Below are 15,444 nucleotides of genomic sequence, written 5' to 3'. Positions count from 1 at the left end.
ACATGCACCTAATTAGTTGGAAAAATTTATTTTTTTTATTTTTTGAAAACCTGATCTCTGGTCTGGAGCAGGTTATGACACCACTGGGAATCTCCTCCCAGTAAGTGATCCAAGAGAAAGAACTGGCTGTGATGCAGTGGGGAAGCTGGATCTGTACTCAGTTGAAGGGCTGACAGTGCTGGCTCTGGGTTGCACTGGAGGAAAGCTTAAACAACCTGAGATGATAGGGAGAGTTCTTATTAGAAACTGCCTCATCTTGCCTTTACACAGCTGGGCTCAAAGGAATGGCAGTGTCCCAAGGTCAACAAGTAAAGGAGATCCCAGGGTCTGACTCACCTCTAGCTGCTTTGGGGTTTCAAATCTGCCTGGGTTGATAGTGCCATGACTGTAGAGTGTATGGCTCTTCTATGCACCAGGGATGGAAGAGAAGTCTGGCTATTGATCAAGGAAGGAGTCAGTGGTGGAGCTCTGTGTACTCTTTGCTGTAGGACACTGAGGAACAAACTTGGCCCCCAACCCTATAGTCTATCCTTATTAGTTAACAAATGAGCCTAGAGACACGCACTGGCAATCCCAGACCTGAGGGTTCTGTGTGTTGTATTCCAAAGGACTCTTATTTTTTGTTTATGACCAGCACTGCTATCTCAGTACACAAGTAGGGAAAATAGAAGAGATGCCGTACAACAAAGTGTGCATTGCTCTTAGGAGAGAGGCTGTAGGATACATTGCTAATGGAGGGGACAAAGTGCTTCATACAATCATCAACAAAGGATGCTACTCCCCTGAAAATCACAGTACTATTACCCCTGCAAGGAAAATCCTTCCCTCACTCGGGAATCTGGATATCTGCAGTAGGAGATGTGCCCAAGTAGTTGACTCCATTAATAAGTGACCTTTTCAATGACATCAGCCCTGGTGTTGAGCCGATTGCTTTCTTAGGTGCAGGAGTGTGACTGTGCTCCTTCCCTGGCTCATAGATCCAGGCAGGAGTGATGTTCAACCAAGTCCACGCTAATATCATTTTTCTGGGAGGGAATTTAACCAGCACCTTTAAACCCTGCTGCTTGTAGACAGTGGAGCCATTAGGGAAAGGTGGCAGCCCTTGAAATCCTGTTTAGAAACCTCAACACCTGTGGGTATGGAGTTCATTGAGTTGACAGGCTTTGGGGATCCTCTGCCATATGAGAGCTGGAGATGGATGAGAAGCCATCTTAGATCTTGTAGGATCTGGTTTCTTCATAGAATCAGTAAGGTTGGAAAAGACCACTAAGATCACCCAGTTCAACCCTCAACTCATTTGTACTTGCCCCCATTAGTACCATCATTTCCAATAGCAATGAGACAACCCTAGTAATTTTTTATCTTGGTAAATATCACAAAGGTGATTTGAGTACAGAAGCTTCAGACCAACAGGAACATCTCCTAAGGTCCCATTTACTACCCATTCATGCTGCCAGCTACCAGATTTTAGGCTCACAGCAGCCAGCAAAGAGTTCCAGCACCTTCCAGTTCTGTCTTCTGAGCATGGCAGCTATCTCTGGGTGTTCACACTGCATCACTTTGAGGAATGTGATGAGGCAGAACAACTGCAGGACACAAAGAGAAAAGCAACATCCAGCTCCAACCAGGCAAGCTCCTGCAGGATATAGGATATTTCCCATAGCAATAACTACAACCAGTAACATTCAACATACTCAGACCCTTTACCACTTCCCCCAAAGACAACATCCCCACACTAAGAACTTCTCCATACAAAGTCTGCATTAAATCCAGAAAACTCAGAGCAATAGAAAGTCTTTATTCAAATACAAAGGACAGTTGTATAGAAGTGTACTGGTACATTTTAATTAAAAGGTGCTTTTGCAGTAAAAGCCAGAGCAAGAGTTTGCCATGTCAACCAAAGCAGGCAGCTTGCAAAATTCCCCCAGGCTAGCAAGCAGGGTCCTCTGCCCAGGCAGGACGCATCCCCAACACTGAGCCAGGCACCTATTCAGCTTCACTCATTGATAAACAGCAGTGTGATAAAGCTCAAGACACCCATGCTACAGAAGTGCACTATGAGCACATAGACTACACAAGCAAAAAAGGTATAATATGTCAAACAGTAGCACTGAGGTTCAGGACAATCCTCTGGCACCTCCAGGCACTCAAGACCAGTTTAGCCTGATGACAGAGAGTTTGTTTTTCATCTGAGGCTTGACTTCAAGAAGAATAGACAGAATTTTGTTAATACTCATCCTCATCAGCCTCATCTTCTTCTCCATCTGCTGAGTCCCTTCCAACCTCCTCGTAATCCTTCTCCAGGGCAGCCAGGTCCTCCCTGGCCTCCGAGAACTCCCCCTCCTCCATGCCTTCACCCACGTACCAGTGCACAAAGGCTCGCTTGGCGTACATCAGGTCAAACTTGTGGTCCAGGCGTGCCCAGGCCTCAGCAATGGCCGTGGTGTTGCTCAGCATGCACACAGCCCGCTGCACCTTAGCCAGGTCCCCCCCAGGCACCACCGTTGGGGGCTGATAGTTGATGCCCACCTTGAAGCCCGTGGGACACCAGTCCACAAACTGGATGGAGCGGCGGGTTTTGATGGCCGCAATGGCCGCGTTCACATCCTTGGGCACCACGTCACCCCGGTACAGCAGGCAGCACGCCATGTACTTGCCACGCCGTGGGTCACATTTCACCATCTGGTTGGAGAACTCAAAGCAAGCGTTGGTGATCTCCGGCACTGACAGCTGCTCATGGTAGGCTTTCTCTGCTGAGATGATGGGTGCGTAGGTGGTGAGGGGGAAGTGTATCCGTGGGTAGGGTACCAGGTTGGTCTGGAATTCGATCAGGTCAACGTTCAAGGCACCATTAAATCTCAAAGAGGCGGTAACAGAGGAGACGATCTGCCCAATGAGCCTGTTGAGGTTGGTGTAGGTAGGCCGCTCGATGTCCAGGTTGCGGTTGCAGATGTCATAGATGGCCTCGTTGTCCACCATGAAGGAGCAGTCCGAGTGCTCCAGGGTGGTGTGGGTGGTGAGGATGGAGTTGTATGGCTCCACCACTGCTGTGGAGACCTGTGGTGCCGGGTACACGGAGAACTCCAGCTTGGACTTCTTGCTGTACTCTACAGAGAGCCGCTCCATGAGGAGGGAGGTGAACCCCGAGCCTGTGCCTCCCCCAAAGCTGTGGAAGACCAGGAACCCCTGGAGGCCGCTGCACTGGTCAGCCTACAGTGGAACAATGTATATTTACCTCTCTCTTAAGGATTATTCGAAATAACAGAGCAATACATTCTACTTGGACAACCTTCTCACCAGAAGATAAGTAGCTAAACAATAGTTAATACAGGTTATGGCCTTAAGTTGTTCTAGGGAGTTTCTTGTTGGACATTAGGAAAAATTCCTTTTTGATTAGAGTGGTCAGGAAGAGGAACAAGTTGCCCAGGAAATCTGCATAGTCACCAAACCTATTGGTTTTCGGGAAGAGGGTAGATACCACACTGGGGGGACATGGTTTGCTGGGCATAGTTAAGTTGGGTCAATGATTGGACTGGATGATCTTAGTAGTCTTTTCCAACTTCAATGATTCTATGAAAACCAAGCTCCATCTAGAGCACTTTCAATCCCTAAAGTGAATTCACTCATTTTTTCACCCTACTACACCCTGCCCTACATCTTTAAATAGATGCAGAATATGCACATTGTCAAATGATAACTCTGACCAAGTTCCTCAGTTATCTGCTCAATGTACCTCCAAACATCTGAGAGGAGAAAGGAGGCAGCCTGTGGGTCCTGGACCCGTAAAAAAGATCTGAAATACATTTTGTCAACTGGCATCCAAGTGCAGTGTTAGAAACTTGCCTCACTCTTATCAGTCATGGAGTTCAGTCTTCCCAGCCTGGCTACCAATTGTCCATTTAAAGTTAATCTCTGCAATCACACAGTCCCTCTGGTCAGAGGTCCTTCCATTCTCTCTTACATCTAATGTTTTCTCATTCCAGCCCCCAATGCATCTATCACGTGCAAAGTTAAGTGTAGGCATGCATGATCAGATGCCCCCTCACTTTACTGAGTCTCATTCACAAGACCACAGAATCATTAAGTTTGGAAAGACCACTAAGGTAACCTAATCCAATCATCAGTAACTCTTGAGCTCAGAAGAAAAAAAAGCCATTTATCTAAGTCTATTACTCCAAAATCTAAATGGCATCGACCTTGACCTGCTGTTTTAAGAGAAAGGCTCTTTTCCTCTTACCATTTTGCGAATTCTGCTGAGGACAGTGTCTATAATCTCCTTCCCAATGGTGTAGTGGCCACGGGCATAGTTGTTGGCTGCATCCTCTTTGCCACTGATGAGCTGCTCTGGGTGGAAGAGTCCATGGTAGGTGCCAGTCCGGATCTCATCTACAGGGATAAACAGTCATGGAGAGCAGCACAGTCACAGGTTCTGGACATCGGTGTGGTACAGCAAAACACACTCATGCCAGATCCATCCCTCCCAGCTTCAGGCATCTAATGGAGACAGGCATTAGGAGTAATTTCTCCAGGCTCCATTCAGTCAATGAGGTTGTGAGACACCCCCAGAGGTTATTTAGACCCACTCAGACAAAATGCTGGATACATTTCATATTCTATTGGCTCACTAACTTGGTTCCCAATTTAGTGCTTTGATTGGGTGCCTAAAATTAAGTGCAACCAAAACAAAGTCTACATTCCTTCCATTAAATCAAATAATGAGTCACATCTTAGATGTTAAGATAGGGGTAGATGCATTCACCCACAGGAGAAGCCTGGAAGGCAGATTGGATGTGCAATCTAAAGTGGATGCAGTTTCCACCAGGTCATTTCCACCATGTTGTAGAGGAGTAAAAATTTGTCTAGGAAGGTATTCTCAATTCAGTCAAAATGCCAAATTGAATCAAACCCACTGAGATCACTAACAGAGCTGGGGATGAAAGGGAAGCAAAATATACAGAAGTATGAAATTTAGAACACCCATCTGCTCAAAGAAGCTTCAGAGGTAGTCTTAAAACCAGGTGGGCCAAATAAGTCATAGGATAGTGCAATTCAGCCCACAGCTACTGGGGTTGACAAACCCAAACCTCTCTACATCTGCTGAGAATTAACATGCAGGCCTCTTAAAAAGAGAGATTCGTAGAATCATAGAATTGTTTGAGTTGGAGGAGACCATTAAAGGCCATCTAATCCAACTCCCCTGCAATGAACAGGGACATCTACAGCTAGATCAGGTTGCTCAGAGCCTGCATCAGCCTGATCTTATATGTCTTAGGGATAAGGCACCCACCAGATCTCTGGGCAACCTATTCCAAGTGAAGACAAGTCAGCATATGAGGAGTAATGGGTTTGTTATTTTCAGTTCCATTTGGAAATGCAATCCCTGCCCAGGATTCCCATTTTACGGTGCCACAACACCCACTTGACCATTATTACCAATGACAGTGGGCTCCAAGTCTATGAACACTGCCCGAGGCACATGTTTCCCAGACGCTGTCTCACAGAAGAAGGTCTCAAAAGAAGAATCCACTTGCTCAGACGGCGGCTCCACAGGTTTCACCAGCTTGGAGCCAGGAATGGTCCCATCCGCCTGGATCCCATGCTCAAGGCAATACAGCTCCCAACAGGCATTGCCCATCTGCACGCCAGCCTGCCCGATGTGGATGGAAATGCACTCCCTCTGCAAGGGGAAATGGCTTGTTAAGGTGATTTTTTAAGACATCCTGTGGCCTAGCCTTAGCCCCTGTGGTTCTTGTTTGAGCCATTTGCTGCTGCAGATGATGAGGGAAACAGGTGGCTTCCGCCCACTGCCACGAGTCAGAGCAAGGATCAGACTGTGTTCTGTAGGGCTGTTGGATACACGGCATCCCTAGGAAGGACTCTCCCAGCCCAAGAGAGAAAGAAGGAAGGAGGTGATGGGCTTCATGCCAAGGCAGGAAGCAGCTAAACACTGCTGGCTCCATCTTGCTGAGTGCTCAGCTGGTTTCATTACAGAGCAGTGAATCCACTGGGTCCCAGGGCAATGGGGACCCAAAGACAGCAGCTCCAGACTCACTTAGCTAAAGAGCCCTTCACCAAACAGGGAGAAGCCAAGCAAGGAGTCACACCAGGAAATGAAGCGACAGGAAAACAGCAGCTGCCCAGGGCAAGCAAGCACCTGGGGAGAGGCTCAGAGTCCTGATGTAACCAGGAGCATCCCAGCAACCTCCAGGGTGATGGAAGCATTGACATCTTCAGGAGACTTTTGATGGTTGTACACTTCCTCAGTAATTAGCATCTTTGCTGTTTCCACCACCCCCAAGATTAAAGCGCTGCAGCAGCAACAACAGCTTGCATCCCAGCTCCCAGTTGCAGCTACCCATAGCACAGGGATTCCCATTGAAAGGAGCTGGTGAGCCCACCCAGGAGCAGCCAACAGTACAGTTTTCCTCAGTGTTAATGGAGAGGACACCTTATGTATGCACACCCACAGATATGACTGCCCTCAAAGACACTACCCTAATGCTAGACAGCCCTGGGGACCCATTGCTCGTGGCATTGCAAGCGTCATCAGGAGACAAATGCAACACAACTTCTCCCTTCTTTGTCTCCATGGATATGCCAAGAGATTTCTCAGCACTCAAACAAGACTGATGGCCACCACGTGTCCAGGTCAACTGCTATAAGGTTGGACACCAACTGGATGAATGCTCTTTGCAGAGAGACACCAAACCCTTTGCCCCACAGCTGGGAGAACAATCTAATCCAGGTCTGGGCTGGGTGTGGGGGTTGTCTTTAAGCCCTCCCTCTCTCTCAGTTGATATTTGCACTATTTGGGAAATGCTGGCTGCCATTTGCCCATCCCTCCCAGCAAGATGGTTGCAATAGCTCCTCACCACACTTTGCAAGGGTCACCAGGACCCGCTGGGACAGCTGCTCTGCTCTCTGTCCTCTCCCAGCACCTGCTTCAAGGGGCACTGGTATTTGCAGCATAGGGAATGGAGGGAGGGGGGGGGGGGGGGGGGGGTAGGAAAGAAAAAAAAGCCTATTGGAAGGGGGGGAGAAGAAAAAGAGAGAAAGAAAAATAAAAGATATCTCATATTCTGCAGGTTTGGGGTTTCTTAATCCCCACTCCCATATGCTGTAAGGTTTTGTGTGTGGTTTTTTTTTCCCTTTTTTGAGATCCTAGACTTCCAACTTCTGCATCCTGATAAATTGCATTTTACAGACTCTGGCTATAAGCAACCCTATTGTTGTCCAGCTGATTTTCCCCTTTGGAAATCCCATGTAAATCTTTAACTGTTTTGTAACCAGGGCAGACTCCTAAAAGTCAGCAGATAAAAGGAAAAGTTCAAAAGCTGCCTCTCTGGGTGCTACTTTGAAGTTTCCTACTTGCAACATGCAAAGGGACACCAGCAGATTTTCCAGCGAGTTGCCCTTTTGCATTCACAAAGTGACAGTTGTGTTATTCCTCGCTAAAAGTTTCAGCCAGTGCTGTTTGGAGTCACAGGTTTCTGAAGCAACCAGATCGGTCCCACTTCAGTTTTACAGCTGCAAACTCCTAAGAGCAAAGATTCAAACAGAGGAAAGAAAAGAACAGAAGCGGGAGGGAGGGATTTCATTCATTTAATATCTAATCGGAAGGGTTTCTAGAAGACAAAGGCAACATGGCAGCTCTCTCCTAAGGAAAAAAAGAAAAACCCTAAAGGTCTCTGCAAGTTGTACAAGTTCTCTATGGCAGCGTGAGAAACAAAGTTTGCAACTCAGGAATGAGGCTGACAGTGTCAAACTTTCAATGTTAGTGCATCATATAGTTGTGTCTCAAGATATGCTGATCTCCCCCCACCTCAAAAAAGAGTAAACCCCAACTTGCATTAAAGAGCCAGGCACAACCCAGACCCCACCTCAGGAGCTGCAAACTCAGAGCAAAAACAAAGCAGCAAGAGGCCATTGAAAGAGCTGCTCTGCACATCCCTCACTTTTCCCTTATAAGGAGCAAATACTGAATCAATAAACCAGAAGGTAATTGGCAATTAAACAAAGCTGCTTGGAATTAACATCCACAAGAGAAAGGCGAGAGAAAAGAGCAAGCAAGCTTTTCAGCTCAGCACGTTTGGAAAACAAACAGTCGGTATTTTAAGTTCAGGCTAATACAAATGTAAGGCATGCTCTTACCATGATGAGACTGGAGACTTGCTAAGATCTAAGCAAAACAGCTGCTACCCCTGCCTCTCCCTGCAACTTTATAGCCCAGGAAGGCTTGACTCCACCTGAATATAAAGAAGCTTTCTGCTAGCTTAAAGGAGCAGAGATCCTTTTCCTGTGCGTTCCCAGAAAGAGCAAGGGATAAATGATCTGTTGGTGTCTGGATGGTGTGATTTCTGTGATTAAACTGCCTTGGGCACAGTGAAGCATGAGTTGGTTTTGTTTTTGTTTTCCAAACTGCCTCAACTGGAAAAAAATAGAACAGAAAAATTATAGCATCATAGAATGGTTGGACTGGAAGGGACCTTAAGGATCAGCTATTTCCAACCTCAGATTCAGGTGATGGAGATCCAGACCCCAAAGGCAATCCTGCCATTCTGGTCTTTGTTCCATATCTCCACTGACCTTCATGGGAATCCACTGATTTTTGTACCTCCGTGGCATTAAGGATACAGGCTCAGGACCCCCATTTGCCCCATCTGCTAGCCACAAAGTGTTCATTTTGCCCTTGGCTGTATCCTGCACATGCATATGAACATCTTTATTTACCTCTTCATTCTGCCATTAAAAGATTCCTGAACCTGCTTTAGTTAAGCCATTGTTGCCATAAGTTGGCAGCTCTTGGGGTCAGGTGGGATAATCATGTCCCACAGACATGGATGAACCCAAGGGCAATGAGTTTCCCACTGTTTTGTGGGTTGCTCTCCAATGTTTCCATTGGTAGACTGCAGCAAAATCAAACTGGTCAGGCTTGGAGGACAGGACGTATCAAGAAAGGAAAAGAGAGCAGCTCATTCATTCCCTAAAAAGGCAGAATCCTTTCATTGTATCCTGAAGGTGGTCAGGCATTAGAAGAGAGACTTAAAGATGGTGGAATTTTCTTCCTTGAATATATTCAGAATTCTCCTGCACAAGTCCCCACACAACCTGAATCCCCAAATCCCCAAGATGAGTGAAAGGTATTTGTAGGAAGTAAAATTCACCCTTTCACTATGGATCTACATGCGTCTGATGGTTATTGGAACGTAGAATTATAGAATCATGGAATCATAGAATAGCTTGGGTTGGAAGGAACCTCAAGGATCATGAAGCTCCAACCCCCCTACCACATGCAGGGCCACCAAACTCCATATTTAATACTAAACCAGGCTAGCACATAATCAACAATAAGGTAACTTTCTAATGTCAGCGCTCAGCTGAGCCTAAAGTGTGGGATATCTATCCTCCCACTCTTTCAAATAGATGAGCACAAGGCTGAAGTTTTGATGGGCAAAGAGATGAGTTTTGGGAGGCATGGATGGAACAGCCCTGCTCAGCGCTGGTGTGTTGTGCCCAGCCTCTGTCTCTGAGGGCAGATGGGAGCTTTACCCTGCTCTTGCTCAGGGCTATGCCAAAGGCTTAGAAAAATCAAGTTAAGCAGGTTGGGTGCATGGTTGTGCCTGTTTTGGAAGTGGGAGAATTCAGACCTAATTGGGTCAGGCTGGGTCCTTTTGTTAGATACAGCATCACGCAAACACATTTGTCAGCACTGTGGCCTCCAAACCTCTGCTGGGAATAAAGGTGGCCTCTGAGGACAGAGAAGCTATTTGTTTGTGAGCAGCTCCCAAAACGTGTGCACCAAGCACGCCAGTCAGACAAGATCTTCTTTTTTTTCAAGGGCCATTACTCAAAAAGAAACAAAAAAAAACAAATGAGGAGCTCCCAGCAGTTCAGAGCACAAAGTATTCATTCGCTGGAAGATGTTGGGACAACCCAAAACTGCTCATGACTCCAAGTTCACATTTTTGGGTGGCTGAATTCTGTCTTTCTAAGGAAACAGAAAGTAAAGGAGAGTAGTATTATAGGAAGGAGAGTAGTACTATAGGCTGGTGGTGACAACCTGGCTGCAGTCTCAGCTCCGGGACGTATTTAGAACAGCATCAATGAGAAGGACAGAGGCCAACCCCCCTGTAGACCCACTGCAGCAGCTTTCAGCCTTTTTATAGCCAGACCTCACAGCTGCTGCCTCCTTTTTCCCACTCCAGCATCCTAAATATTGCCTCCTTGTCCTCCTATTGCTGTCCCCGCCACACAGTCCGGCACCAGCTGCTTTTTGCTTCTATGGAGCAAATCTTTACCCATGAGGATGCAAGTGGTGTCCCAAAAGAAGCAGAGTGCTCAGGTGGAAGAAAGAACAGTGACCAGAACTTGAATCATCAGGAAGGATAAAAGAATCCTCATTTTGCTTCAGGCTGAGCCAAACGTGGGGTTTGTGTGTGTGTGTTTTCTGGTTAATTAGCTACACTGGAAAGAAAAAGAAAAAAAATAGAAGAGATTCACCTAGCTCCAAAATCCACCATTCTAGGAGTAATTTGCTGCTGTCTTTCATTGCTCACCTACTTCACTTTGCTCCATTCTACACGTGCACTTGCCCAGCATCAGCTTTCAGTCACTGGCTCTCATTATGCCTTTTGCAGGGGAGTGAAAGCTGCCAACTTTCCACACCCTCATCCCTCTGAAGGCGGCTGTTGTCTCTTTAAGTGAATTTAGGGCTGGTTGAAACTATTCAGAACAATAGTCCTAAAGGTCTCCGTCCTTTCCATTAGCCTGAACTGCTAGATCCCATTCTCCAGCAGCTCTCTGTCTTTCTCCATTGTCATCCAGAGACATAAAGACACTAAAACCATGACCACCAGATACCAGTATACCAAGATACCAAGCTTCCAATAGGGAAGGAACTCACCCTACACCAGTAGTTCACAAAGCTCAGCCAGTGGCTGGCTGGCACATCTCAGGAGACATTTGAGACCTTGAGGAGTTTTGGTGGCCGTGCAAATTTTATTACGTGGTCTTTTAGCACCAAATCCGGTGAACAAATGAAGAGCCTCCCGAATGGCTCCCATCTACTGCTGGGCCACCTAGCCACAGGATACTGTGCTTCTCCCTCCAGGCTTTAAAAAAGGCCTCAAGCCACAGTTACCCTATTTTAGGTTTGCCAGGGCTGAAGCTGAAGTGCTGCTCCTGATAGCGGTTGTCCTTTATCTATCACACAGTGAGGCCCCAACCTCAGCTCAGGCATCTGTTACTGATAAGCAGAGATGATTTATCCAAGCGTTAGCCCGGATATCTCTAGCATTTGACTGTGTGTGCCTCTGTTCACGCACTGTTTGATTTTATACTGCTGCTTCCTTGCTTTTCAGCTTGAGAGATACAACTCCACTTCCTTTGCTTGCATGATATCCTACCCTTCCCATCAACACACGATTTAGCTCTGGCCAACACCATCTGCAAACACATCCTTGCAACGCAAGGCAGAAAGAGCAAATTGGATGCAAGGGGATCCCTTCAGATATACCTTTAAAAAAGGAATACCTGCTACTACAAAAACAAACTGTCAAGAAAAGCATTCAGTTATCAGTAGGAAATCTCAGCATTCTCTATTGTAATGCAAAAACGTACAGTAAAAAAGTGGTTAAAACTGAAAAACCTTCATTTCAGAGCTATCACGACGGGTTGTTTTGACGTTCCAGGTTCTCCCCTCCCCATCCCCTCATTTTTCTTTCCAAATAAAACCCTGGCAGACCCATCCCCATTCTGTGAGACGGCTCAATTGGAGTGGAACTGCATATTTCAGCAGAGCATGCTTCCAGCAGAATTCCCCCAACCAGCTCTGCCTCAGAGCTATTCCCATAACCCAGGGTGGAGAAAGCACCCTCTATTTGTGTCTGCACAGCTGTGCTTCTCTTCTTCATTCCCTAAAGCAGATAGCAACCAGCTGTGGGGTAGGGACTTCTTTGTGGTGGAGTTGGGCTGTAGCAAGAATATATTCTTATTTATTCTCTAGTTGCAAAGGGTTATTTTTTATTTCCTTCCTTTAACTGCATTAAAAGTAACAAGGCAAACGCTTCAAGGAAAAACATTCTTCTAAAGTAAATTGGACAAAGATGGACTTCTAATCTTTAATGAGTTTCAGAGAGACAAAGGTCTTCCTCTCAGTGCCCTGCTCCAAGCCATACCCATGAGCAACTGCTTAGAGATGTACAGAGGGCATGGAAAATGCATATAACATCCCCCATAGTCTCCCTGCTGATTTTAATTCAGCTCGGGGACTTTCTGAACCATGTGTGGTTTCCACGTACTCCCCAACCTTCAATGCATTCCCCTGCTATCATTTCTCCTCGTGCCCTTGAGTGTTGTCCAACATTAGCATCAGCTCATGGGCACTTTTACTTTCAATTTGTTCTGCAGGACTCCAAGTAACCAACTTCCTGCGTTCCCCTGGCTGTAAAGCTGAAACCATCTAATCCAAGATGCAAGAGCACGTGCACATTCCTTGATGAAAGCTTGTGTCTTTTCCCCTGCCAATTATGTGACTTTATCTGGTTCTGGAGGGTATCCTAGCAGCTCTCAGCCACCTTAATGGCTGACCCAACTGCCAGTCTTCCAAGCTTTTGGTTTAACACAAATGAAGACCTGACCCAGATTCCTTATTGTTCACGAGGATGTTACTGCTAATACTGTGAAACTGCCCCAATTCAGCATTGATTCAGTTCTTCGCTGACCCTAATAGAATCATTAAAGTTGGAAAAGACCACTAAGATCATTTAATCCAACCATCAACCCATCCCCACCATGCCCACTATACCATGTCCCTCAGTGCCTTTTCTTGAGCACTTCCCTCACTGAGAGTCATCTGGGAGATACCTTGACTTCCCACAGGAATGTAAGAGGTAGAAAATCAAAGAATCCTAGCATATCCTGAGTTGAAAGGGAACCATAAGGATCATTGAGTTCAACTCCACGATCAAGGAAAGCTCACAAGCCATCTAAGAACTCAGCATTCATTCTTCCCTTTGTGCTCAATTTAGGGAGCTAGCAACACTGCCTTTAGTGGGATGGAAAACTGAAGCTTTGCATCAAGAGATTTGGAAGAATAGAGTTTCACCATTAATTTGAATAATTGAGATTATTCTGAATGTTGTGTAGACATGTAGACACATTTGATTGTCCATAGTTGGACTTGATCATCCTTATGAGTTCCTTCCAACTTGGGATCTTCTATGATTCCACTGTTCTTGGTGGTGTGAAATCTCGTTTCTGGAAGCATCTCCACTTTTGTGGGAAAAGGATTGGTTGGCTGGTGTTGAAAATAAATCCACAACAGCGTCCAAAGGGCATCGTAACACTGCAGTTAAAGACCTGCTCTTCTGCTGTGCAAAGTTTTGAGCAAGAATCTCTCCCATTGCTGCAGACGAAGCCAACACATGATTGACATTTCTGATGACTTGCAGTTCGCGGGGCTTTTCTAATGGTCCTAAATCTCCAACAATAATAAATGCTGTCATTGAGCCCATGTAAACAACTGGTTTTGAGATGTAAAAGCAAAACATTTTTTTTTTCTTTATTTTCTGAGAGATGGAATGCATTGTAAAAACACACGCAAGGGCTGCATTGTTATTAGAACTGGTTTGTTGTTTTTTTTCACATTGGCTAGCTCATAGGATGAGGCAATGCATAAACGAGGCCCAACTATGATGCCTATAGAAAATGAGAATGAGAGAGCAGAGTGTTTGGGACTATCCATATTAATTTACTTAATTTTATATTCTAAAAGGAATTAATTCTGCACGGTGTGCGACAGTTGGGAAACACATCACTCGAGGCTTACAGCAGCAGCTAGGATATCTCCTAAGCCTTATGGAAGAGCTTTCACACATTGACTGTGTCACTTGGCAGAGTTCCTGTTGTGACTGTGAACTACATGTGCTATTTATCTTTATGCTTGCTGACTATCTGGAACGTGAGGGCGATTTTCCTGTAGTGTCATGGCATTTATTTTCTAGGTTTTTCAAGATTAAAATACATTTATTTTTTTAATGTCTCTAAATACTGATGGTGACACACACCTTAATCACGAGCAATTTATGGCCTAGGGTTTTATTGCATCATAAATGTCTAAGCTGCTTCAAATCCTCAAGATGACTGCTCTCAAAGTAGTCTAAGTTCTTAAATGAGCAATGCTGCCAAGTGTATAAAATTCCAAAGAATAACTCAATGCTTAGAATCCCGAAAAAGACTGCTGCCAATGAAGCATGCTTTAATCTTCATTAAATTAAATTTTCTTGTTTGAGAACCACAAGTCCTTAATCAATGGACCACTAATTCCCTGCTTAATCCAAAAAGTCTTTCCAAAACGAGACAGGCTATCCATTTAGATTGGTGTAGTCCCTCTTACTCCTTGCTGAGAGCAGGGAGGAGAAAGCCCAGCAAGCAAAAGCCCTCCTTTGAGCAAAACATGACCCTGAAGACGAAGCGCAGAGTAAAGATCAAAATTAAATCTTCTCATGGAGCATCACAGGAGCATTCTGGAAATGCAGTGCAACAGTTTTGCAACCCAGCAGTACTTGCTAGCAAGTAGGTACTGTAGCACTCATGGGACTCTCATCACCCCCTTAAGCAAGCCCCTGAGAGGTGTGTTCGGTAAGTAGTTCTATTTCTGCTCCACTCATGAGACCCTGTGTGAGCATAATCTTCAACCCTAATTTGTCTTTGACATGCAAAGCTGCCTTAGTCAACCCTCAATGATAGAAAATGCCTCAGACACTATGAGGGATGTGGCTATAAAGCCAGGATGTCACCTGCAGGGAGGCAGAGATTCTGTCCTGATCTCTTGACAGCCAAGACAGGAGTTGATGTACCAACCTGCACTGAGCTTAATGAGCCTTGAGTTAATATAATTATGCAATATCCTAAATCCACTTATGTTTATTAAAATTCCAAGCTCTGGTCATTCAGATTCAATCTGTAGTTCTATAATTGTCCTGGAAGATGGGAAAACCTGTCACCTTCCACATAAAGCTCCACACCAACCTTCCACCTTACCCTGGAGGACTCAAGGGGCAATAAAGCCATCTCAACCGCAACCTGCATACTCAGCATCTCACCTGTACCTGATGATGGTACTATGAAATGATGTGTCATAGTATCATAGAATGCATTAGGTTGGGAGGGACCTGATAGATCATCAAATTCCAACCTCCCTGCCATGGGTGTTCTCCCCATATTGTCCTTGATTTCACCAAGCGAGCATTGACTCTGCCTGGTGACCCCATCTTTGGATATGCCTTGCACTCATGACCTCCACACCTATGGGTTTAGCAGAATTATGCCCCGAGTACCTTTCAGATCACAAATGTCTGTTCCAAGTTCTCCAACCAGATGGAAAAATCATTTGACAAGCCCATGGCTTGCTGCCTGCTGTGCTGGGGGGGAGGATGGATGGAT

The 15,444-nt window shown here is 45.6% G+C and overlaps 1 protein-coding gene across 1 annotated transcript; it reads right to left on the bottom strand.

Annotated features, from left to right (window-relative positions):
* Positions 1-1,779: 1,779 nt before the first annotated feature.
* LOC140253095 (tubulin alpha chain-like) lies at positions 1,780-8,268 on the bottom strand. The gene is made up of 4 exons (XM_072338467.1): positions 8,152-8,268; positions 5,434-5,677; positions 4,238-4,386; positions 1,780-3,210 (listed from the first exon to the last, which is right to left on the bottom strand). Exons 1-4 carry the CDS (start codon positions 8,152-8,154, stop codon positions 2,227-2,229), a joined length of 1,380 nt encoding a protein of 459 aa, XP_072194568.1. The 5' UTR covers positions 8,155-8,268; the 3' UTR covers positions 1,780-2,226.
* Positions 8,269-15,444: the final 7,176 nt, after the last annotated feature.

Source organism: Excalfactoria chinensis, chromosome 1, assembly GCF_039878825.1.
Source record: "Excalfactoria chinensis isolate bCotChi1 chromosome 1, bCotChi1.hap2, whole genome shotgun sequence".
Taxonomy (NCBI): domain Eukaryota; kingdom Metazoa; phylum Chordata; class Aves; order Galliformes; family Phasianidae; genus Excalfactoria; species Excalfactoria chinensis.
Note: the sequence above shows the minus strand (reverse complement) of the source record. Positions and strands in the feature narration are given on the sequence as shown.